Source organism: Mesocricetus auratus, unplaced genomic scaffold (assembly GCF_017639785.1).
Source record: "Mesocricetus auratus isolate SY011 unplaced genomic scaffold, BCM_Maur_2.0 Super-Scaffold_6723, whole genome shotgun sequence".
Lineage (NCBI taxonomy): Eukaryota > Metazoa > Chordata > Mammalia > Rodentia > Cricetidae > Mesocricetus > Mesocricetus auratus.
Window position 1 is genome coordinate 13,339,105 of NW_024429183.1, and position 26,427 is coordinate 13,365,531.

General features: G+C 43.7%; 1 protein-coding gene across 5 annotated transcripts in view; it reads right to left on the reverse strand.

Annotated features, from left to right (window-relative positions):
• Nucleotides 1-26,427, reverse strand: part of Hydin (HYDIN axonemal central pair apparatus protein) — a 352,162-nt gene that overhangs the window by 23,500 nt on the left and 302,235 nt on the right. For all 5 annotated transcript variants that reach the window (XM_040736928.1, XM_040736948.1, XM_040736939.1 and 2 more), the window contains exons 61-76: nucleotides 25,666-25,901; nucleotides 23,597-23,748; nucleotides 23,298-23,487; nucleotides 21,117-21,219; nucleotides 20,606-20,893; nucleotides 18,669-18,811; nucleotides 15,787-16,005; nucleotides 12,488-12,648; nucleotides 11,154-11,251; nucleotides 9,945-10,143; nucleotides 8,772-8,984; nucleotides 7,915-8,053; nucleotides 6,319-6,484; nucleotides 3,859-4,006; nucleotides 2,508-2,715; nucleotides 1-199 (exon numbers count right to left, since the gene is read on the reverse strand). The exon at nucleotides 1-199 is cut by the window's left edge and continues 23 nt beyond it. In XM_040736928.1, coding sequence (XP_040592862.1) covers nucleotides 1-199; nucleotides 2,508-2,715; nucleotides 3,859-4,006; nucleotides 6,319-6,484; nucleotides 7,915-8,053; nucleotides 8,772-8,984; nucleotides 9,945-10,143; nucleotides 11,154-11,251; nucleotides 12,488-12,648; nucleotides 15,787-16,005; nucleotides 18,669-18,811; nucleotides 20,606-20,893; nucleotides 21,117-21,219; nucleotides 23,298-23,487; nucleotides 23,597-23,748; nucleotides 25,666-25,901 — 2,862 coding nt within the window. The remainder of the gene's footprint in view (nucleotides 200-2,507; nucleotides 2,716-3,858; nucleotides 4,007-6,318; nucleotides 6,485-7,914; nucleotides 8,054-8,771; nucleotides 8,985-9,944; nucleotides 10,144-11,153; nucleotides 11,252-12,487; nucleotides 12,649-15,786; nucleotides 16,006-18,668; nucleotides 18,812-20,605; nucleotides 20,894-21,116; nucleotides 21,220-23,297; nucleotides 23,488-23,596; nucleotides 23,749-25,665; nucleotides 25,902-26,427) is intronic.

Sequence of the window (26,427 nt, forward strand, 5' to 3'; positions counted from 1 at the left end):
TCAAGACACACTTCTGATATGGTTGGAAAGATAGGCTGGCAGGTTCCGACTGCCCCACATCTACGTTATTGTCAATGGGTGTGAAGTCCAAGTATTGCAATAGGGTTTTGGGTCCAGAGAGCTCTGCCTGGTAGCTGAAGTTGAACTTGCCAGTGTTGATGAAGTTGAATTCACACTGAACACATTCATTTAACTCCACCTGAGAGACAGAGGGAGAACAGAGCATTGAATGAAAAAACCATTGATACCTTGTCTAGGGAGAAATGTTCTTTGGGAAACAAGAATGGAGAATAATATTGATAAGTGGGGTGTATTAGCTGAATGGAATTGGATATTCCAGCAAGACACACCAAATGTTGGGGTCCTCCTATATCTGGAGTATAAGTTGGTAATTTAATTCTTAGCTTTTCTTGGTAGTGAAACCTTTCTTGTTTGTTAAATGTAAGTGTTCATATTCCTCCTTGCCATACCATATGCATCCTATAAAAAACAATAAAAACAGGAGGCTGGAGAGATGGCTTAGAGGTTAAGAGCACTGGCTGCTGTTCCAGAGGTTCTGAGTTCAATTCCCAGCAAGCACATGGTGGCTCACAAACATCTGTAATTGAGATCTGGTGCTCTTTTCTGGTGTGCAGGCATACATGCATACATAATAAATACTAAATAAATCTTTAAAAAACAGTCAAGGCCTGTGCTTGGGGTCTGCCACTGCGGCTTCCATCCTGGTGGCGGGAGCCAATGCACCCCATTATACTAGTCACTTGCTCCACCCACGGGACTAGGTAAACCAGGTCCCATTTCCTGGCAGCCTACCTGTGCTTGGGGTCTGCCACTGCGACTTCCATCCCAGTGTCAGGAGTCAACTCACTCCAGCATCCTAGTCTTCTGCTCCACCCATGGGACTAGGTAAATCAGGGCCCATTTCCGGGCTGCCTGCCTGTGCTTGGGGTCTACCACTGTGGCTTCCATCCTGGCGGTGGGAGCCAACACACCCCATCATACTAGTCTCCTGCTCCACCCATGGGGGACTAGGTAAACCAGGGTTCATTTCCGGGCTGCCTGCCTGTGCTTCAATAACATTGACACCCAAGTCACACAAAGACACAACTAAGAAAGAGCACTTCAGACCAATATCCTTCATGAACATTGAAAAAAAGAAACAATGGGATCTTGAAATTTGCAGGCAAATGGATGACACTAGAAGAAACCATCCTGAGTGAGGTCACCCAGCCACAAAAAGAGAAACATGGTATGTACTCATTCATATATGGATTTTAGACATAGATCAGGGGAGTGTCAGCCTATAATCCCATTGCCAGTGAGTCTGGGAAACAGGGAGGTTCCCAAGAGAGATATGCATGATAACCCAGAGAAGTGGAATGAGGCAAGATCTCATGAGCAGACTGGGAACAGGGGGGAGGGAAGAGGGAACCGGGAAAAAGAAAGGGGGAGAAGAGGAGGGCAGAGGAAGACATGGGGGAGCAGGGAGGTTGAGTTGGGGTAAGAATTGAGTTGAGCAGGATGAGAGATACCATAATAGATGGAGTCATTATAGGTTTGAGGAGAGAGCTGACACTAGTGAGGTTTCCAGAGATCTACAAGGATAACACCAACTGATAAATTAAGCAATAGCGGAGAGACTACCTTAATAGCCCCTCCCTGATAATAAGATTGATGACTACCTTATATGCCATATATGCCTTATATGCCTTCATCCAGTGACTGATGGAAACAGAGACAGATACCCACAGCTAAACACTGAACTGAACTCCTGGAGCCCAGTGATAGAGATGGAGGAGTGATGAGAAAAGGGGTTAAGAAGGTGGTGGTGAAACCCACAAAGGCAGCTGACAGGACAAGGGGGAGCTCTTGAACCCCAGACTGATGGCTAAGAGGCCAGCAGGGGACTGATCCAGACTCCCTGAATGTAGTTTCAGTGAGGAGGCCTCAGCAGTCTCTGGGGCCTTGGGTAGATCAGTGTTTACCATGGTGTACGAATGAACTTTGGGAGCCCATTCCACACGGAGGGATGTTCTCTCAGCCGGGACACATGTGGAAGGGCCTAGGTCCTGCCCTGGATGAAATGACAGACCTGGAGGTCCCCCCATAGAGGGCCTCACCCTCCCTGGGGAATGATGTGGGGATTGGGTGGGGGCTTGGGGAGGGCTGGTGGAGGCACAAGGGAGGAAGGATGGGAGAGGGAGCTGGGATTGACATGTGAAGTAAGCATGTTTCTAATTTAAATAAAGCATACATATATGAATGTATATGTATATATATATAAAGTCTTGTTATCATTTGTTGCTGTTGTTTTCTTATTGTTGTTTTCAATTAAACAAGCCTTTAAAATTCCAAAAAAAAACCAGTAAAAACATTCACATGATAACTACATAATTCTGGGGATGGATTTATTTGTCTGGTCTCTCTAGTATTTGAGACAGGAAGACCCAGCTCATACTCCCTGTATCATGTCCCCTAGCTAAAGTAAGGTTCTTGTTACCCCTTACCTCATAGAAGTTGATGGTGTTGACTTGGTTGGACATCAAGAGGATGCTGGAGCCTGTCCTGTCCCTGCACTTGACCTCTGCATTCATGGTGTAGCCCTCGGCCTTGACATTGAGTGTCAGAGGGTGGGCTTTCTTTTTTACATTACAGATCAAATTAAAGTTCACATCTCCTTCTTGCTTTGGTGTGAAGAAAATATCAACTGGGAATCTGATAGGGAAACAAGAGAGTAGATTAATGGACTAGGCAGGCCTGTGGAAATCTAATAAAACAAGAGTCCACCAGATACACTCTGAGCAAAGGACATCAAAAAACACCACTCCAAATTAAGTGAACTTTAAAGATTTTCCAGGTAAAGTCAGGAACTCCTTTGTGGATTCATACACAAGAGATCAACGGAAAAGGCTATAAATGTGAGAAAAACATTGAGATGAGGATTTAGAGTTAGGGCTGGAGAGATAGCTCAGCAGTTAAGAGCACTGGCTGCTCTTTCAGAGGGTTCAAATCCCAGCACCCAGTTGGCAGTTCACAAACTACCTGTAACCCCAGTCCTAGGGAATCTGCCCTCTTCTGCCCTCATTGGCATTTCATACACTTGGTGCACAGACAAACGTAGGCAAACCTGATGGGGAAGTCCTACTGTGTCAATAAAGCACCGTTGGGCAGTAGGGAAGCAAGATAAGTGTCTAGGAGCCTAGGAGGATTCTGGGAAATGTAGTGAAGAGAGTGGTTGCCATGTGATCTCCTGGGAGCAATGGGCACTCAGGAGTGCGTACTCAAAAGATAAGTCCTTATAAAATATATATTAGTAATTATGGGTTAGTAATCAAGTCAGAACTAGCCGATAAGAAACCAAACAAATGGCCAACAACTTCATAATTAATATAGTGTCTTGTGTGTTATTTGGGGGTTGAAAGCGGCAACAGGACCCAGGCGGTGGGCAGGAAGACAACATGTTACACAAACCACTCATATACATATTAAAAAAATTAGAATTCTCAATGCCCCATAACTTATCAAGAAAATGAACACTGGGGAGTCAGGCAGGATAGAGATGAAATTGCATACATATACACCTTAGAGTTGGGAGAAGTTTTAATTTTTACTTCTTTATGATTTTTTTAGTGTGTGTGCATGCATGTATACATCAACAGTATGTTTATAGAAGGAGGTCAGAGGACAACTTATTGGAGCCAGTTCTTTCCTTCTACCATGTGGGTCCTGGGGATTGAACTCAGGTCAACAGGGCTTGGTGGCAAGTGCTTTTACCACTAAGCCATCTTGATGGCCCAGAAGAGATTTTTATAAATGATAGGCTTGCCATGCATACCGAGGACTTCACTTTTTACTTACTCGGACAGTGGTGGGACCCAGCCTTCCATTGGACATATAATAAGACTGTTGTTGAATCCATCAGAAAAACGGGAGTTATCCTGGAAGGCAAAATTGAACCCATGCTCCTCCTTGTTGATGATCTTCACTGTCTCTCGGGCTTCTCTGCCTGGGGAGGAAACACCAGCCCTCAGCAAAGGCCTCTTGCCTGGCCAATGAGATATTCATAGCAGATAATGCCCCACATAAAGAAGGAAGGCTTCACAGAGCAATCTCAGCACCTCGAACTCCTTGGCCACGGATCACCTCATTTCCTTCCTCCTGTAGGTAACTCCTTCTGGAATGTCTCTCCTTCAATTGACTGCCCTTTCCAGAAGGTACATACTCTGACCTGGCCACAGTGCTGTGGGGACTCTGCTGACACTGTTCTCTTCCCTTGCCCCTTTAGTTGGGGGTTGTAATGCCTTCTTGGGTGTGTAATGGGGAGTGCCCGCTTGATCCCTTTGATGGCCCACATCTCCTTAAAGAATCCCTATGTTGAGTTCTGAATTTGACCTTGGATGGCCCAGGGTTTTCCTGTGGAAGGTCCTGACTCATTATTTTGTTTTCTTTTTGGCTAATGTTAAAACATTTATTTTCCCGCAAAAGTTTAGGATCATTCTATCCAATTCTCTTCCTTCCTCATTCCTTTAGAGATTGAGGCGATCAGATTTTATGAATAACTTACATTAACATAAATGTGAACCAAATATCACTTGGGACATATCTATCCTAACATCAAGTCTATCTGAAATTAAAATTAACTGTGAATCCTGCGCAACCCTAGCTGGAATTGTAATTGAAATTTTATTAAATTTGCACTTAATTTTGGGAGAACTAACTATTTAGCTCTTATTTGGAAGCATTTTAATGTGACTTAACTCTTGACATATAGTTCTTGGGAATTGAATTTATCTTTGGATATTATACATTTACTAAGCAGTAAATAGAGTATTTAGTTTTGTTTTTGCTTTTAGGTGTTTACAGCAAAAAGGGATGAAACTGTTGATTTTTTTACACATTTGTCTCACTCACTTTAACAAATTATCTTGAGTCTACTAGTTTCTGTCTCTCCACTAATGAGTGATAAGCCACAGCAACTTAGATTACTATTTTTCTTTCTCCCTGAAAGTTAATACCCATTATACTTATTGTTTGATTTTTCATGATTGTTAAAATCTCTAAGAAAATGTTCAATTATAGAGGTGCTGGTAAGTACTCTTGCCTAACTCATTTTAATTCAAGTAGTTTCATTGGCTTACTACAGGACACTATTTGCTCATCTCTCGCTACAGGTTCATATTTTTTATGTTTTCCCTCCAACTCTTGTTTTATTACAGGAGGGTTTTGAGGGTAAGGATAGGGAGGAACTAATGATAAATTTTAGTAATGACTTTGGCACATTAACATGATCATATTGTTCGTCGTTACTGATATAACAATTATACTGAAAACTACATCACTGCATTCTTGGGTTAAACTCTTCATACTGTTTGACTTACTATGAAGAATATTGTTGTTGTGGATCTCTGTGAGTTCCAGGCTAGGCTGGACTGACAGCTTCCAAAAAAATACAGAGAAACCCTGTCTCGTAAAACAAACAAACAAACAAAAAGAATATTGTTGTCTAAATAAACATCTAATGAATCACTTTAAAATCCTTTGACCTTAGCTGTATGTTATTACCTACTCATAGCCATGTGAAAGATGCATAGCATTGTGATATATCTGATGGTTGCTTCCTTTAAATCACAGGTCTCTGCTGGAATGTTACCATCTCAGCATCTACTACACTCCTAGTCTTTCTACCCTGCTGCTTTCTTCCTGTAACACATATCAACAACCTCTGACTTACCGTGTATTTTACTTGGTTTGGCTAGTTTATTTCCAATGATTAGAATAAACCTGAGGACTTTGTGCTTTCAATTAATGAATTCCCATCCCTCAGAGGAGTGTTTGGGCCACTCTGGTATCTCCCCACCCTCTGTACTGGAGAATGAACCAGGGCTTTAAGCATGCTTGCCAAACACTCCACCACCAAGCCACACCTCCCTCCAGCCTATCAGTAACACTTTTTGAAGCATGTGGAACAGACCAAGTACCAGTTAAACACAGCCCACAGCCTGGAGGTGGAGAGGCATGCACAAGACACAGGGCTTTGAAGATGAGGAGTCAGTGCAGGTCCTACAGGACCCTGCCCAGGAGACTCTAAAATGAACCTCCCAGGTATTCTCAAGGTGTTAGGGTGTGGCTGCCAAAGACAGTTAATGGAAATGAGATTGAGAGGAAACTATTACATGGTTCTCTGATAAGTGACAGAGGTTTTCTGACATATTTTTGGAAGGTTCCAAGAAGAGTGCCCCACTCTGGTCTGCTTTCGGAGCCCTTGATGACATAAAGTCATGCCATCTCAAAAATGAAAAGCCGACCAGGCCACCTTACCAATGAGGAGAGAGCTGAAATTGAGATGCGACTTGTCGAGAGAGATGAGGGGGTCTGTGGCTTTGCCCACCAGCAGGAAGGGGACTGAGATATTGTGCTCTGGGATAGAGAAAGTCCAGAATGCTTCTGTGATGTCCAGGTGAGCAGGGTGGAACTCGAACACAATCTAAGAAGACAATTCAGAAAACAACAGTGAGAGGCACCTCTTCCTTGTGCCTTGAGAGACCTATTAGCATGAGGACCATAAGAGGTGACATTTTCCTAGGTTGTCATTACCGTCTAAAGTAGGTATGGCGGTATCAACAATGTCAACCAGTTTGCCCTGCCTTTTGAGGAGCAGAGTCATCTACCCCATCCACAGTCTCGCTGATTATACTGTCGTACAGTTGTGCTGTTCTTTGGACGACATAGTTGCAGCTCAGTGGACCAAACTGGCATCCATACCAAAGAAAGACAACCCACATGTCTGTCAGCAGTCTGGCATACAGCCCAATTAAAAATCATTATCAGGGCAACAAGATCTGTGTGGTGATTATCTGCCAGACAAGATGAAGCGCCAGTGGGTCTTGGTGCCAGCACTGCCTATCATTCTCCCTTTGGCTTGCTTTGTTTATTTGAGTGACCTTATGGAAGGCATTACATATTTTTAAAAAGATTTCATTTTTAATTATGTGTGCGTTATGTGTTTATGTGTGGGTATGTGCTTATGAGTACAGAAGTCTAGAGACCAGAAGTGACAAACCCCTTTGCAGCTGGAGTTATAGGCCTGTTATGGGTGCTGGGAACTGAACTTGGATCCTTTGCAAGAGCAGAAAGCATTCTTGACTGTTGACTTTCCAGCGTCAACACCAGCATTTAAATTTATTCTTACCTCTCTCTCTCTCTCTCTCTCTCTCTCTCTCTCTCTCTCTCTCTCTCTCTCTCTCTCTGTGCGCACGTGCGTGCGTGTGTGATGAGCACCCACGTGGAGGTCAGAGGACAGCTTGTGGGAGTTGACTTTCCCCATCCATCAGGTGGGTCTCAAGCTAGCAACAATCGCCCTCCCAGCTGAGCCATCTCACCAGCTTCCGGAAGGTATCTGAATTCATAATTTTCATTTCATGGATTTATTGCTACACACAAGAGTCTCTGTAGAACTTACTGGCCATGGAGCCTACATGTGTGCTTTGACTGTCAAGTTCACACATACATCTGACCACCTGCTCCCCTATATTATAGTGGAGGCATCTAGGACTAAACTGCAAGTTAGGACTCTTTTCTTACCTTTTTCCTTGGGAAAGTAAAAACACATCCCTTTGCTGCTGTAAATATTTCAGATACAGATGTCCTAATGTCCTCATATCACGAGCCCAGGAATCCCCAGATATTTATGCCTGGTTCCCCTTTGCTTCTTTAATATTCTCTAAAATCCCTGAAAACACTGGACTTTCTTCACAGCCATCCAAGAGAGCACAGATCTATCTTGCTCACTGAGATTGCACATGATAGCCACTCAGTAAATACTTGTTGATCAATGGTTCTCATCCATGCTATTCTCTCCTCACACACTTGCTATGCAGAAGTGGCTAAAATTACAGGGCCCCCAGACACACGCACCTCAGCTTTCTTTTCAGGATGGATGATACCCTTTTCTGTAAAGCACACAAAGGCTGGAGGGTGTTGGAGGCTTTCTGTTTCTTCAGAGGTCCAGCAGAAAGAGTAGGTGCTATTGGTTGGGTTCAGGATGGTAAAGGTCCTGGACAAAGGGGGAAAATTGACAGCAGAAACGGAAGATGTTAAAAATTCAAGAAAATTTAGGTAACCCCCAGAACTGTCACAGCTTCCTCCTGGGAACCAGAAATGATCTGAGAACTTCATTACCTTAGAAAGAAAAATGCCATCTTCTCCCAGGATCTAAAGGGTAATGGGAGTCCTGGACTTTGGAGTGATAATGCTCCCAAAGCCATATGTGTCAAGGAATGCTCTGTGGTCAAGGTGGGGGTGAAGGAATACACGCACACACACACACACACACACGCACACACACACACACACAGACACAGACACACACACACACACAGACACACAGACACACACACAGAGACACAGACACACGCACACACACACACACACAGACACAGACACACGCACACACACACACACAGAGACACAGACACAGACACACACACACACACACAGAGACACAGACACACACACACACACACAGACACAGACACAGACACAGACACACACACACACACACACACACACACACACACACACACACACACAAGCTCCCCCTCTGTCAAAACTATGGACACAGAATCCAGCTTCATTCATGTACAGTTCTCTGCTGTTAAATCTCTAGAGCAACCCCAGGGCTTCAAAACTGCTTCCAGGTATCAGTACAGCCACTTTCTCTGCGTTCTTTGAAGGACTGACTGGCATGAATCCAATCAATGTAAACGACTCACCGGAGATTCTTTCCTCCTATACCCACACTGGTGAACTCGATCACTCGGGTGTTTGGATCCAGAGGCCCAGAGCCTGGTCCTCGGAGCTCTGGGTTGCGCCGATGACCACTGATGTAGTCTGAGTCCTTCAGGTCAAAATGGCAGAATGGCAGGGCGCTTCGCCCTTTCGTTACCAAAATAGGGCCTTGCTCTCCTGATGGCAGGTTGGGAATTCTGAAATGACAAGGTTATTTTAATTCTGATTTTATATTCTGTTGCTGCTTTCTTAGATGTTTGGAAATGGAATACTTTGTCCACCAGAATGGGAGTTCTGTATGAGTTTGTCTTGACTGTCAGTTCTACATAGTACGTATTCATTAACCAGTTGTTAAATGGATGGGTGGGTTGAGTATGAGGATGCTGAGTTGGAGTCCCTCTGTGGCTCCAAGTTTTTTCCTCCTATCTGTGTTACATGTAAAAGGAGAAGGACCTGTAAATCCTAAAAATACTACTGTCAGACCCTTGTAGATGGGATGCATGTGAGCAAATTCAGCTCCTGGGTTGAGCTGAGGTGGCCCTAGTGTGGCACAGGTCTCTGTGGTGTGAGAGCAGGGGCTCAGGAAACTCCGACAGCGAATGTAGTCTCCATCACCCTAGGCCGAGGCTTACAGAATAATCCCTCTTTGGAATATTTCCTGAATCAAGGTACTACAACTGCGACTTTCACTGATGTGTGTATTTGCTTGTTTTTTCTCTCACTGAACACCAAACCAGAGCAGGTACACCAAGCTCATATCCCTTCCTATTTTTGTTTATTGTGGGTCAGGCATTGCTCCAAGTTATTTTTCTTAAATTAGCTCATTTAGTATTCCAAGTAATTCTACATTATAAGGATTGTTGCTTGCACTTGTATATGAGACAATGGAGTCTCAAGGGCATGTAGAAAGAAGTTTTCTTAAAAGGTAGAAGCTGCCTGGTTGCAAATCACTCTTATTTAGTAGAGTCCTGTATGTGGCCAGGAAGGGGGGAGTAGGCAGACAGAGGCGATGGGCAAGTTGATGAGCAGGGCTTAGACAACATTTTCCTTGTTCTCTAAAGGCAGGCCCTTCAGACTTCTGGGCTCCCAGGTGTCTAAGGTAGGAAAGAAGGACAGTGGAGGGCAGGAGCCGCAGGCTGGAGAACACATTTCCTTACTGGCAGTACAGGGTGCTCTCGAACTCTCCAATGTCCATTGGGGAGAACTTCACTTTGAGCTTCTGAGTCTTCCCTACAGGCACGACGCCTGAGGAGGGCTCCACTGAGAAGGGCGATGGAGAGCTTTCTGTCCAGTGGTCCAAACCGCTATCCAGGGTGCTGCCTGTGCCCTGACTAAGCTGATCTTTTAGACTGGAACCTGAGGGAGGATGGAGAAAAGGTGACATTCTGCAGTGGCAATGGGAGGCAGCCCACTCACAAGTCCTTAGAGACCTTCTATGATATCTGTGGACCCATCTCTTATAGCAGGTATATTGAACCCTCAAGACAATAGAAAGGAATCAACTTGTATTTCACACATGATTTGTGAAAAACATGGCTATTACTTTTATGACGTTTTCAGATTTATTTCCTTTTGGCTCAGAGAGAGTAGGTCAAGAAAGGGTTTGTGGTTCTACTGTATCACGGTATTGGGCTATGAGCAGATTTTGTGGAGAACCATTGATCTAACATAGGGATTTGCAAAGTGGGAGTCCATGGATAAGAGCCCATTGGAACAGTCTGCTATTTCAATCTCCACAACTGAAATAACAATGAACACTTTATTTATCGGGTGCTGGGCTCTTTGATAGAGCTTTGTAGGTATAAGCTATACACTTTGGCATAGGCATATATTTTTTTCTGGGAAAAATAGTTTTCACTGGTTTTTCTTCTTTTAAGAAAGATTTATTTTTATGTGTATGAGTGCTTTTTCCACATGTACGTGTGTGCACCACATGCATTTCTGGTGCCACAGGATCAGAAGATGGTGTCAGATTCCCTGGAACTGGAGTAACAGTGGATGCTGGGAACTGAACCTGAGTCCCCCGTGAGAAGTAGCCAGTGCTCTTAACTGCTGGGGCATCTCTCCAGGCCCGTGCCAGTTCTTAAGTGGTCTGCAATCTTCCAGGTTGGGAACCACAAGACAAGATTACTAGCAGTAAGTGACAATAGCCATCACTTTGGTGGGACTGTGGAAGGACTGGGTAAGGAGTCCAGGAGGAGAAGAGGTCAAGATACCCATCTCCCAGGCCCAAATGGCTTTGTAAACCCCACAAAGCCCATAACCTGCTATTCCTTAGCTACTCAGGAGGCCTTGTGAGCAGTGTTGATCTTCTTTGAATGGGTGACTAGGGCCAGGCCCTGGGGTTCATTTGTCATTGAGTTTACCTTGATTTTCTGGCATGGCAAAACTGACTGCCTTGGAGGTGTCTTCCAAGGTCCAGTTGAATTCTAACAGCGCGTGTCCTGTGTTAACAAGGTCAAACCTGTGGGTGGATCAGGGAAGATTTCAGAATGTGCTGTCCATATTTTTGCCCCACCTGAGTGTTAGCTGTACTGTTTCTCAAAGGCCAGTCTCTTCATTTCTTAAGTGTCTTAAAAAAATCTCTGAATTATATTCTTTTGTGCACATACATAAGTATGTCACATTTTCTTTATTCATTCATTTGACAGTGGACACCCAGGCTGACCCTCTATCTTGGTTGCTAAGAAGAGTCTACATGGGAATGCAAACATCTCCTTGGCATATGGACTGTAATCCCTTTGGATGTATACCCACAAGTGAGCTAGCTGGGTAACATAGTAGGTCTATTTTTAGTTTCATTTTGAGGAACCTCTTTACTGTTTTTTATAAGTCTGTTCTTTTCAGCAAAATGGGTGGGCCTAGAAGACATCACACTGAACAAAACAGACATAGATACACAGCGTGCGTTCTTTCTCATATGTGGAAGTTCATACACTTAACCTCAAAGTATAAGAGTGTAGCATAATGATTACTGGAAGCTGGGACAGGTCAGAGGGAAGGTGTGAGTAGAGAGAGGTTGGATAGTAGGTATCAAAATGCATGCGTGGGAGTGTGCTCTAGTTTATAAATGCCTACTATGTATTTTATGAGGAACTAGAGGAGAGGAGTCTGAAGGCTCTGACTCCAGATAAATGTTAAGGGATGGAAATGCTAATAATCATTTTGATCCAATCATTACACATTACGTACTTGTATTGAGATAGCAACTCTACCCTGTAAATATGTACCATTATTACCCGTTAGCCAAAAAAATCCCAAATATAAAAGGATTAAAAACAAATGCAGCTAGATGTAGTGCACACCTTTAATCTAAGTGATTGGGAGGCAGAGGCAGGTTGGTCTCTGTGAGTCTGAGGCCAGCCTGGTCTACACGGTGAGTTCCAGGCCATGCAGGGATGCTTAGTGAAACCCTGTCTCAAAAACTACATTTTGAAATTGAGTCTTGTTATTATGTAGGCTATTATGGATTGGAGCTCAAGATTTTCTGGTCTCAGCCTCCTACAGAATGCATTACTGTGTCTGGCTGAAAATCTTTTTAAAAACAATTTTAAAGAAATGTCATCAGAACTCACACATTTAATGCACTTTCTTTTTAAAAGATGCAAACTATATGTAAAGATATAAAGAGTTTAAAAATGCAGCTGTTTAGCCCTTAATGATAGTTCTCCTAGTAGTCCAAAGGCTTTCAATGACTCACTCAAATACTCGGGTCTGGTAAACCAGTGTCTCCTTAAAGAACACATCATTTATATTGCATTTATAGGAAGCAAAGTCCACGTTGGCACTGATCTGGATCCGCAGCTCTCGGTAATTTTCTTCTAGGATTGAGTGGGCTGGCTCAGGGTCCGTCTCTATCACCTGGAACAAAGGCAGCCACATCTTCAGCAGTGCAAAGCCAACAGCCCACAGGAACACTAGGGACAGCGCACTACTTTAATCTACCATGAAAATGAACATGAACCCACAGATGTAGTTCTGGGAGACATGACTGGCAAACCTCCAACAGCTCAGCATGAAAAAGAATGACTGAGCAGGCTGGGACAACTCAGGTACGCGTTTGGATCAGATGGACTCTAAAGAGGATAGAGGAACTGGGCGTGGAAACGCACGCCTTTAATCCCAGCACACAGGAGGCAGAGGCAGGTGGAGCTTTGTGAGCTTGAGTCCAGCCTGGTCTACTCAGCAAGCTCTAGGATAGCCAGGGCTATGTAGACAGATCTTGTCTCAGAAACAAAAACAAGAACAAAAGTAAAAAAAAAAAAAAAAGAGAGAACCACAGAGAAAACAATAGATATTTAATTAAACAGCAAACAAATTGCAAATGGAGAATTGTTTAGTTGTGAAAAGATTTTAAAACTTTTGATGAGATGAATTAAGAAAAGTCCAAACAACAAGAATCATTAGTTAAAGGAGTGCATCACCAGCAACTCTATAGATCTAAAAATGTATAGATGATTTTTAAAAAAAATATACATAAAATTTGGAGGAAAAATAATTTAATAAAATTCAAGAACAAACTTTAAAAACATTAAAAATAATTGAATAGTAAAAAATCTTAAAAGAAATTAAACAAAAATGTTAAAGAAAACAATGGAAAAACTTTATTGCTACCAAAGGCCCGAATAGTTGCAAATCTTAGAGAAGACCTAGAAAATATAGAAACACCTTGTTAATAGGAAAGACAGGCTAATATTATAAAATTGTCATTTGTTCCCCAAATGACCTAGAGCTGCAATTCAATGCTAAATTTTCATTATAGGTTTTCACAATACTTGGCAAATAGATTAAGAAATTGTATATTATAAAAAAGAATTAAGAGTGACCAAAACATTTAGGACAAAACAATACAGAGCAGGAACTTCCCTCCAGACATCAAGGTTGACTATGAAACTGTAGAAATTACAATAATGTAAAACTAGCTCTGGGTTGGACAAACTGACAACAGAATGGAATTGAGAACAGAAATGACGTAGGCACATATAAACTGAGCGATGACATAGAGTCAGTCCCAGCAGATCACTCGGGAGCAGAAAGGCTGACCAAACTTGGCGAGGGGAAACACATGAAACTAGAGCCTTGTTTCACATCAGACAGCATTTTTCACATGCATGAAAGGCTTAAGTACCAAAAGCAAAACTCAGACTTAAAAATATGTAGAGAGGATAAGGACTTTAAAAGTAATAAATGTAACAAAAAAGAAACTGATAACTTTGACCACTTTAAAATTAAGGATGTATTCCATACTGGACAGATGGCTCATCGGTTAAAAAGCACTAGCTCCTCTTCCGGAGGACCTGTATCTCCAGCTCTAGTTGATCTGATAGCTTGTTCTGGCCTCTGTGGGCACTGTAGGCACATTGTGCATAGCATGTTGGCAAAACACATGTTTCTATAAACTAAACATAAAAATCTTTAAAAGCTTAAGAATAGTTTTTGTTTATCAAAATATAAAGGGGCTGGAGAGATGGGCTAGTGGTTAAGAGGGAATGCTGCTCTTGCAGAGGACCTGAGTTTGGTTCCTAGTACTCATGTTGGGTAGCTTACAACTGCCTGTAAATCCTGGTCCATGGGATCTGACGCCCCCTACAGGCCACCGAGGGCACTTGCTCTCATATGTACATACCCTGACCCCAACATGCTTACATGGAATGAAAATGAAGACAGATCTTTAAAAACATGAAATAAAAAGTTAAGTTTTTTGAGACTATGTATGGACACATACCACAAATGGAATTTTTGAAGGTACAAGCATCATAACTGGAAAGTGAACAAAGGCATAAAAAACATTTCAGTGGTAGCCTGCATGGTTAATAATCAAATCATATGAAGAGCTATTCAACCCCATTACTGGTTAGGGAAATATAATCAAGGTTAATAATCAGATAATTTCCCAGTTGCCCAAATGATAAGAGCCAAAATGCTTTGCCTAACAGTCACAAGGCTGTGGGTTCACCTCCAGTATCTTGCAAACAAAAAAACCTCCCAAATGTCTGACAAACTCAAATGTTAGAAAGGAGGCTCACGCCAGGTGGTGGTGGCACACGCCTTTAATCCCAGCACTCGGGAGGCAGAGGCAGGCGGATCTCTGTGAGTTCGAGGCCGGGCTGGACCGACAGCCTCCAAAACAATACAGAGAAACCCTGTCTCGTAAAAACAAACAAAACAAAACAAAAACCCCCCCAAAAAAAAAAGAGGGTCACAAAACTCCTTTGCTGGAAGAGTAGAAATTGTTTATCGAGTTTGGAAAACACCTGGGTATCAGCTTGGAAAGGCTGAGCATTCACGCCTCCACTTGTAGAAATGCAAACCTGGATGCCGAAGTGCACAGAAACGCTACCCATAAGAGAAAACCTGAACTAGCTTTCAGAGAGAGAGACAAAGGTTGGAAGGTATGCAGCAGTGAAGTGGACACACTACAGCCCCAAGTAGCTATGACTACATAAAGTGACCCTTGAAAAACAGAGTTAAAAAGCCCAGCTACACCTCAGTCCTTTTAGAACATGCAGGTCAACAAACCATCCATCGAGGCTTCGACAGTGATTACCTCAAGGGGAGAGACAGGGTGGCGGGATGGCCAGAGCCACACAGGTGTTCAGGGCCCAGTTCCCTTGTTGGGATGGGTTAATTATCACACAATAAGAGGCAAATGACAAGGAATAGATGCAAAGGGCATGTATAGGCCAAAGATGAGATCCTGTCGTGAACAGAACGTTGTAACTACTCTAAGTCCGCACCTCATGGAAACAGGAAACAATGGCTGGCAACGACACTTTTGAAAAAAAAAAAGCAAAAGGACTGAAGCTAAACTGTCACTAAGGCAGTGCGTGTTGTTAGTTAGGGGCCTGGGTGCGGACATTCAGCTTGCCAGTTTTGAAACAAAAGTCAGATGCAAACTTTTTTCTATTGTCTGCAATGGGACACTCAAGTTGAGAGCAGTAGGTATCCAAGTATGGTGGGCTGGGTTAGCTCTGGGCTTCATGTGCCCCGAATACTCACTTTTCGTTTTGTAGTCAAGTTCCCAGGTGTACTTCGGGGAGCATCCACCCACTTGACTGTGCGCATGCGGTCATCCCAGTCAGGGACCTGGTCTGCAGGGAGCGGAAACACGATCCTGGACAGCGAGCACTTGACAGTCATTTTCTTCAGGCTGATGGGCACATCTGACTTCAAGGTCACCACCACATCCTTGGAACAACCAGGGTGGAGATGGCCTACCTAGGGAAAAGTCTGGTATTGGTATTTTGGGGAATTCAGTCTTAAGTTTCTTTGATGCCTGGTGGTAATTTGAAATGCATCATCCAGGAAGACTGGCATAAGTGCATACAAGATTCTTTATATAGGTAGTTTGGCATAAGTACATACAGGATTCTTTAAAATGTCACCACGAAGTGAGACACGGTGGCTCACGCTATGAATCCCAGCACTTGGGTGGGGAGGGTGAGTCAGGTTTGCCATGAGGCCGACTTGCAGTACGTAATATGTTTCAGGCAAGTCTGGGTTACAGAGCAAGACCTTCCCTCAAAACAAACAAACACCATAATAAAACAAAACAAACACCATAATAAAAATAATAGTAATAGTTACCTATCTGTTACTTGCCTCAAGCACTATTCTAAACTCTTGAGCAATTTTACTAGTCCTCAGGATACCTTCTGAGAGGCACAGAGCTATCACTTCCACGTGACACATAACAAAACTTGCAAATTACCTGAGATTTTTTAACACTAGTGATTTGGACTTGAACTCAAGCCGTATGACTCCAAATGCCACCCACACCACCCGATACTCATTATGATTCATACAAATAGGTGCCTCACTACAGTATGTTAGTTTCTATAAAGTTATCTAATGACTCTTGGCCTCCCCAAGATCTCTCCAGGGTACCTGTAGGACAAAGTAATACTGAGCCGTCCTTAATTCTTTCACTCTCCTTTTCTCACGAGTGTACAATGGAACTTACTAGAAGTTAAAGATGATGATGCATAGTCAGATTGAAGTGGAAAGAGCAGATAGCGGAATCCATGTGACTCTTAATAAGTCAGATATTAAATAAATCTATAAAGACATAAAATGGCTGGGCGTGGTGGTGCACAATCACAGCACAAACATTCAGGAGCCTGAGATAGGGGAACAAGAAGCTCAAGGCTTGCCTGGGTTACACAAGAAGACCCTCCCTGTCTTAACAAGAAAGATGGGAGGAGTCTACCCTTATCACATATATTTCTGAAAATATAGTTTTAAAAAATCAAATGTGGTACGTGAGTTAAAAATAATTGATTTATTGCATTTTAATATTGCTTAAAATATTCTTAATTTTGGGGGTCGGAGATGGCTCAGTGGTTAAGAGCACTGATTATTTGATGGGGAATGTTCTTCTGTATATATGTTTCTCCTATTGGTTAATGAATAAAACACCGATTGCCTGATTGGCCAGACAGGAAGTGATGTAGCTGGGCAGAAACCTGCCACAAGCTAACCATAGAGGTCTGGAGGTCTGTGCAGACAGGCAGGAAGTGACTTAGCTGGGCATAATCAAGATATAAACAGGGACAAACAGAAATTGCTCTCTTCTCTGCAGCAGGCAAAGGAGTTGCAGGTCCAGCATTCCCCAGTAAGCTAAGACCATGTGGAAATACATGGATTAATAGAAAATGGGTTAATAATTAAGACAGAGCTAGCCAATAAGAAACCAAAGCCAACGGCCAGCAGTCTCATAATTAATGTAGCGTCTGTGTGCTTCTTTGGGGCAGAGAAGGGCGGCGGGACCTGCTGGGTCAGAAACATTCACACTACAGTTATTTCTGGAGAGAGAGGACCCAGGCTTGCTCCCCACATGCGCGTGGCAGCTTACAACTGTCTGTAACTCCACTTTCACGGGGTCTGATGTCCTTTTCTGGTCCCCGTGGGCACCAGGCACACATGTGGTGCACAGAAACACATGCATACCCATACCCATACCCATACAAATAAAAAGAGAAATCCTAAGAACATTCTTAGGCTTTAAATTGCTGAAATACACTGGATGTAAAGGAGAGCCTATTTGGTTTATGGAATAAAGTGATTTGTGATTTATCATAGATAAAGACATATGTACATACACCACCAACATGTATGTCATGCACATGACAGTCATCGGACAGGGAAGACATTCTCTCCCCTACCTCTGGACAGTGAAGGCAGATGAAAACTTTTAATTGCCTATGTGCACATACAGGTGTGCATAATGTAAGTGAACTTCTGGGAGCCTAGGTCTATCTTTGACAACTCTATCTTTGTCACATCCCTTATACTCTCTTTGATTCCTTATAGGCCAAATGTTGATAACAAAGATCAAATGAATTTGGCAAGGCTTTGGAACTGGATATGACATATAGTCTATAGCTAGTTTTCTGTAGCTATTCCTTAAGGGTAGATTTGGACCAAGATGGTGTTGGAATCTATCAGGAGCCTAGGCTGGCCTGGAACTCACTGTGTAGCTCAGGCTGGTCTTGAACTTGTGGGAGTATTTCTGCCTGGGCAGGTGTTAGGATTGCAGGTATGCAGTGTCTCTATTGGCTTGTTGAGCTGCTTCCGAAGGCTCATGCTCTGAAGAACACATGCATAGAGGGACACAGGTCTACACTCTGGAATGGGAAGCTAGGGCCTGTAGTCATTCATGAAGGCCTCCAGGGAATGCCTCACGTTCCTGTCCACAGCAGGACTTGATAATCTCCTCCTAGACCGTCGGACCCTGAGCAGGGCCTGCAAACACTGGGTCTGAGTGTGGGATGGCTACTGGGCACTTTCTTAATTCAAGATGCATGCATCCCGTTCCATGTATCCACAGGGGTGGCTTAGGCCTGAGGGAGTCTGGAACCTAGTGAGTGACTTTCGCTTACCTGTGGGGAGAAAGACAGCGTAGCCAACAGGGGCCACTCGAACCGAATCACATTCACCTGGCTGTGATTGGTGATGGTGAAGCTCACATTGTAGTTGTTTCCAATGTGGCAGTACCCAAACTGGATGTGATCCAACAGGGCAGCTAGGGGTCAAAGCAGAAGGCTGGTGAGTCCTCCCTGGCCTTTTTTTAAAGGTTTCTCTGTATTGTTTTGGAGGCTGTCCTGGAACTCACTCTGTAGACCAGGCTGGCCTTGAACTCACAGAGATCCACCTGCCTCTGACTCCCGAGTTCTGGGTTAAAGGTGTGCGCCACAAAAGGCCAGCCAAGAGCCTGCTTTCTAAGGGAGGCATGTCTTGATAGATAATGCATCTCATTCACAGTTTATCATTTTCTCCTTGAATGGTTACATATGAAAAGACCTTGGATACCTGGATAGAAATATCTACCTCCCAGGAATCGATCAATCAATCAATCAATTGATCGACTGATCCATCCATCTATCCATTCATCCACCCATCTATCAATCAGTTCTACCTGTCCACCTACCTTGGCTCTTCTATTTGTTCAAGAGAAAATAAAGAACCTAATGTCATTTGTTTGGTGAAAAAATATAATGAAATGTTAAATTGGCAGTTAAAATATAGGATTCTCAATTAAATTTGAATAAATTAATTAATAAATTAATAGAGATAAATAATGAGTAATTCTTTATGATAAACATGTCCCATGAAATGTTTGTATACATATACTAAGTTATTGATTATCTGTAACTTAATCTTATTTGGAATACCTGTGTTCAGGTTTGCTAAACCTGGAAATCCCACAATAAGTGTGGAATCTGATCTCCAAACTTGGATTACTGCTTGCTCCTGTTTGACCCTGACTAGAGTGATGCCATTGCATAGCTTCAAACAGGAGTGAAGCACCAATCTGGAAAGAGCATTGATTTCAGAGCCCGGTTATACGTTCCAGGACTATAGTTAAGCTCCTGTGGACATTTTGAAGCCGAGTTTAAAATTCACTTTAAAGCAATCAGTAATGCCGGGCGGTGGTGGAGCACGCCTTTAATCCCAGCACTGGGGAGGCAGAGGCAGGTGGATCTCTGTGAGTTCGAGGCCAGGCTGGACCGACAGTCTCCAAAACAATACAGAGAAACCCTGTCTCGTAAAAACAAAACAAAACAAAACAAAAAACCAATCAGTCATGTTGTTAGAGTGCTTAACAAATGCCCTTTGTTAATAATTATAATGTGTAACATTTCCTCCACAGTCTGGCCCCTAAGTGGAAGGGTCAGTGGTTTAGACTGTGGAGAGGCATGTCTTAAGCTTTAACACACACGATCAGTCAGGAATTGGGTTCAAATGTGGATTATGATCCTGAAAGTCAGGGCAGGTCTGAAATTCCCATTTCTGACAAGATCCTGGGAGATGTGATGCTGTAGGCTGCTGGACTGCTCATTGAGCAGCCCGCTGTGAAGATGAGGACACAAACCCATCCCATCTCTAACAAGACAAGCCCATGATTTCACTGAGAAAACACGCATTGTGGATGAAATTCCCAATGCCAACACAAGTCTGCTCCAAGACAGATCCAGGGAAACTGCATGGAAGCATGCATTTGCTAAAGAACTGAACAGGAAAATCAGCATCAAACTGTAAGCTCCCTAATAAAGGCAAAGATTTCCTTATTAATCTGCAAGTCTATGGATCAGTATAGTGCCCGGTACTTGCACTTGGTGCTAAGTAACTGTTCCCTGCAACAAACACATACATAAATGAAGAATAAAAGAGTGACTGACTCCAGCATGGCAGAGCTCATACTGATAAAGAGACTCGTTCCTAAACTCTCAGGAGGCTATGCCTGTTTTTAAACTTCGCTCTCACTTAGAATGATTGGAGTCAACAGTTGTCAAGACCTCACTTCTGCTTCTCCCACCTGCCACCAAGTCATCCATGGCACTTTCTTCAGCGATCTCTATGACCTCAGACATAACCGAGCCCTCCTGGTTGATGGAACCCATCAGCCCATGGATGTTGTCCAAGGTGATGTCATCCTCGTAGCTTTCTCCCACCAGGTGGATCATGGTCTCCTCATACTGGTTGTTGATCACCGACAAGTGGATGGAGCCTGTCATTCTCCCAATCTTCTTGGAGTGGAAAAAGACATCAAATTCGGCTGTGTCTCCAGGAGAAACAACCAGGGAAGCTGTGTGGGCTTTTTTGGCTGTAAACCGAAGACAGAGGTTACAATTCAGAATCAGTTTAGAAGAATACATCTCCAAGAAGACCATAGCTAGAAGGAAAGCAGTCACTTTGGGGGAATGAGCTCAGGCCACTTGGCTATTGGAGATGTGCCCAAGCACCAGCTGTGGCTGGGTCCTGAGAGGTCCCTGGCAAACCAGCTTCTGAGATCCATCACCCCACCGACACACCTGCCCTCCACTCACCCTTTTCATTGGGTTTATTTTCCTCGATGATGTAGATGTAGGAGGTGGTGGGTCTCCCTTTCAGAGAGAAGACTCCTAGCTGGTCCCGCAGATCCACATGCAGCTGGCAGGAGGAAAGTCGGGTCGAGTAGTTGAGCTTACAGGCTGCTCATGAATTTTGAGTCTGGATTCTGATATTGTGCTGAATTGTAGAGCAAGAATCTCCAAAGTCATTATATGTAGTATTCACTTTTTATTTTCTCTTTTTTTTCATGAATGTGTGTGGATGATATGTGAGTGTGTGGGGGTGCACAGGTGTGTGCAGGTGTGCATGTGTATGAATGCCTTCCTCAATTGTTCTCTATATAAAATCAGGGTTTCTTGCTGAATCTGGAACTCACTGAGTCAGGCTAGTCTAGCTAGTCAGTTTTCCCTGGGGATCTTTAGTCTCCTCCTCTTGAGTGTTGGGATTACAGGTAACTGCCACTCCCTGTCTCACGTGAGTACTCTGTTCTTTATACTTGTGTGTTAAAAGCTTTACCTATTGAACCACATCCCTAGCTCTATGATTCCTGGTTTTGAGAGTCTTAAAAGATATTCAATAAACATTAGACCTGGATAGGAAAAAATTCAGTCAGGCCAGTAGGAACTGGAGGCCTAGAGATCATATGTGACCTTCCAGACTACACAGATAGAATAAAAGTGGATTGCCAATGCTTCTATTACACAGAGAGGCAACTGAAGAGTATATTCCAAACTAATGGAACTGAATAACCATAATTTTATGAAGTATTGCAAAAATGTGATTCCTAGAAGGTAGTGTGTCCTAGGTACTATGAATTTGCCAGAATCATGGTAAACAACCTAGCAAGATGAGAGGAAAACCAAGGTGGGCATATGAACAATTTCAGGAAAAAAAGTGGTTTCTGGTCCATTGGAAAGCAGGCAGGGGTAAAGCCAGACATTTGATTTTAAATGTGAGGAATTTGGCTTTTTAGAAGGTAGCATTGCTGACTATAAAAAAATTAAGTAGCCCAAAGAGAGAAGAAACAGTCACTACACTGAGACAAGAGATTATGTATTTAGAAATAACTCTAATAAGAAACTAACTGGAGGGGTACTGAGATGGCTCAATGGGTAAAAGACACTTGCTGTTAAGCCTAACAAACCGAGTTCAAACCCAGGGACCCACAGGGTGGAAGGGGAGAACTGGCTCCTGTGGTTGTCCTCCGACATCCACATTCTCATGTATGGCACACACACAGAAAATAGTAAAGAAATATAAGAAAGAGAAACTGTATGGAGGAACTTAGGTTCTAGAGATACTGCGACAAGTCTAATGAGTGGATGGGAATCCTAAATGTTGCCCCTGGTAGAGTTACTCTGAAACCAGGAATTTCCCCCAGATAACCCATAGGCTTTCATTTTGATTCCAATGAGATCAAAACTTTTCTGAATGTATTTTATTATATGTATGTGGGTGTTTGACCTGCATGTATGTCTGCACACCATGTGTGTGCCTGCTTCTGACCTGTGGAGCCCCTGGAACTGCAGTTACAGATGGTTGTGAGCCACCATGTGGGGGCTGGGAACCAAACCCAGGTCCTCAGTAATAGCAACCAGTACTGTTAGCCACTGAGCCATCTCTGCAGTTCTTTTCAATGAGATTTTTAAAGGAACATTACAAAAGGACTCTTAAGCTCATAATGAGTGGAATATACAGAAAATTCTTGAGAAAAAAACAAACAATTAGTAGGTGGCAGGACCTCGCTGAACTAGACTGCAGAACAGCATTGATCTCAACCTGTAGGTTGTGGTCCCTTTGGTGGTAAAACAACCCTTTCACAGGGGTTGCCCAAGACCACCAGAAAACACAGGTATTTACATTATGATTCATAAAAGTAGCAAAATTACAGTTATGAAGTGGCGATAAGAATACATTTATGGTTGGGGTCACCACAACATGAGAAACTGTATTAAAGGTTTGCAGCATTAGGAAGGTTGAGAACCACTGCTGTAGAACATTTATAGTTACCATAATGAAAACCATGTAGGGTAGTGCCACCATGAAGTTCTTTCTCACCATGGGCCTAGAACCAACAGAACCAAGGACTGTGACCTGAAGCTTCAGAAACTGTGAGGCAACATAAATCAACTTGGTCCGGCTTACATGTCACCCAATGTGTCACCCTTAACTGTTACCTGGGCAGGGATGGTGCCATTGTTCTTAAGGATGAGAGGCAGTTTCTCTGAATGACCACGCAGAAGCCTCTTAAACAGGAGCAAGGGGTTTCCATGTTGGGTATATAGAGTTGGTCGAATGACTGTCACTCGAGGGAGGGTCCCCTCACCAACAATATCAAACAAAAGACCTCGGCTCCTGGCCAGGTTGCTGCAGGGGACGGGAAGAGCAAGGTGGCTTAAACCAACTTGGCGGGAACCCAATTTCCTATACAGCTTGTGGGCTGCCATTCTGCCACAGGTGAGGGGCTAGCTGGTACCTGGGTAAGCCATCCAAAGTAGCCTCGAAGATGCACTGGTAGGTCTGCATGGTCTGTGGTGTGAACATCACTGTGACAAAGGCATGTGAGCGACTCCCAATACACATCTTGTTGGGCTCCACATCAAAGATGTCAGTGATGCGGGCGACTGCCTGTGAAGGGGAGCAGCACCAGATGGGGTTAGCTGCTTTGCATTTCTGCTGGGGCTTACTGCTGATCTCTCTGCTCTGCTGTGAACTCTCCCTTCTCCAGGATTGTGCAAGACAAGCTCAATAACCTCCAGAGTCATGGACCCTGGATAGAGTGGCCTAGAGTCTGGGGACTTACCCCTAAGCAACATCTGGCTGCATGTGGCTACAACATGAACTCTGACTCAAATAGACAAACCAAGCCAGTCAGCCAGATGTTCTCACTACCACCCTATGTTGTCCCTAACCAAGAAAATTAATATACTTAATGTGGAGCTGAGCTGGAAGCTGGCTGCAGGTGCTGGCGTTATGATGCATTTTGATCGGGTCTGAGGTCTCTGCCTCACTACTGTGATCCCTATATCATTTGAGCTAAGTCAAAGGAGTTTCTGTTCCTTGGAACTTCAAATGCCTTGACTAGCATTCAACCTGTTGCTATCCAGTGAGTGGTTTTGAACTGGACAGACTCTCAGCATGGTTTTGGAAGGACGTTTTTAGTCTCATGAACACTGGGCAGAATACAATTCAGGCTACCCCACTTGTTCTTTAGACAAAGGGCGGTAAGGTTTCACTGACTTTTCCAAGGAATTCCCTTCAAGTCTCAAACTGCAGAGGAGGAGATGTCCCCAAGTTCAGTGTCGTGAAACTCTTCAGAAGTCAGGCTTCCACACTTTTTGTACTTGGAGTGAAGAGTGAGGAAACTCCTCAGTGCTCTACAATATGATTAGAGCCTGGGTGTCACCAGTGCCCAAAGGTACTGATGATGGATTAGATGGTCTCCCAACTCTCTCAGATCACAATCTTCCAGGAATGCACACAACTTTAAGCTGAGGCCAGCCTTGGGGACCTCCTCCACATCCATCAGCCATGAGCAATGTAAGGTCTTGGGCATGAGAACCACACAGGCTAAGACGGCACATTGTTCTGATAAAGCTAAGTAGTATTTGAAGCACATACTGGAAATTTGGGGTAATAGCAACCCATTGATTCAGTCCTTCCTTGTGCTGTCTTTGAAATTTTTCTTCTACCATGAGGAAAATGTCTTTAGTATAATCTGACCCAGTGAGATGGGGAAGTTTTAAGCTTAGCAGACCTCTGAAGTGGGCACTCATTATTTTATTTTATTTTTTTTTGGTTTTTACGAGACAGGGTTTCTCTGTATTGTTTTGGAGGCTGTCGGTCCAGCCCGGCCTCGAACTCACAGAGATCCGCCTGCCTCTGCCTCCCGAGTGCTGGGATTAAAGACGTGTGCCACCACTGCCCGGCGGGCACTCATTATTTAATATGAACAGAGCTTGGCTTTAATCCTAGTTGTTTATTCCCAGGATATGGAATGGAAGAAGACTTCAGCTTTTCTGAGCCTTAGTTAGTTTCCCTAACTGTAAAATAGGATAATGACCAAGCCCAGAAGAGAAGCAAACATGAAATAAAGCAATAAATAGACAATCATTTAGCATAACACCTGCCACACAGGAGGACCTCAATACACATATTCTATTCCACTTTACACCTGTATTCTGACACCTTCCAGATCTCCCTGACCAGAAGAACGGGAGATCTGAGGATAACCTGCCCCATGTTGGTGGCCGCCTTTGGTTTCTCTTCCAGTGTTTGTATCAATTACACAGTGAGTTCAGCTGGACAGACAAATGGGTTGCCCATTAGTAAGCACCAGTTTAGTTCAAAGGTATGTGCAGGACACAAATGCATATTTATATAGTCCCTGGCCTAAGGGGAGTGGCCTTGTGACCTCACAGAACTTCTAACAGGAGACTCATGGTTCCCACCTGGGTGCAGGGGCTGCAGAGCAGGGCCTTCCCAGGATTCCTTTCCTGGCTTTACACCAACCAAAGAGGGTCAGAGCCACTGGGAGCCTCCTACCTTGTTGGAGATGGGCTTGACTACAATGTTGATATCACAGGCGATCTTTCCCACATTGCTGATCTTGAACCGAGCCTTGGCCTGATGGCCCACCAGCACATTGCAGAAGATGAACTTATTTTCATCCTCCACGTACAGCCCTCCACTCTGTATGGTCTGGAGGATGTGGTACAGGTTGGGGCTGGTACAGATCTGGTGTTCCTCAAATATCAAGGCGCTGTTGTCAGTCACAAAGGCTAGGGAAGGGAGGGAAGAACATGAAACTGGCTGCTGCGGGATCCCGGCTTTCTGTCATGCTAATTTGGATGAAAAACTTTAAATATTCTGTTTATTCTATCTCCCCCCCCCGTGTGAATGTGAGTGAATGTATATTCTTTGTGGAGTTCATAGGACAGCTTGCAGGAGTCTATTCTTTTCTACTGTGTGGATTCTGTGGATTGTACTCAGGCCATTAAGTTTGGTGGCAAGCAGCACTCTTACCTTCTGAACCATCTTGCCAGTCCAGGATATTAAGATTTCTCACAAAGGAGAATCACAGGCTAGGGATACAACTTCATGACAGAGTACTTGCCTAGCTTACAGAAGGCCATGGGTCCTGTCCCTCGCATGGCAAATACGAGCTGATAATAAAAACCAAGAGTCACAGAGGACTGACAGGGCAGTGCACACACTGGGACTTCAGTGACGGGACAAGCCTATGGGCCTCCTCGCTTGTCTCTTCTGATTGGCACATCTCACTTAGCCTTTCCCTTCCGTTGGAAA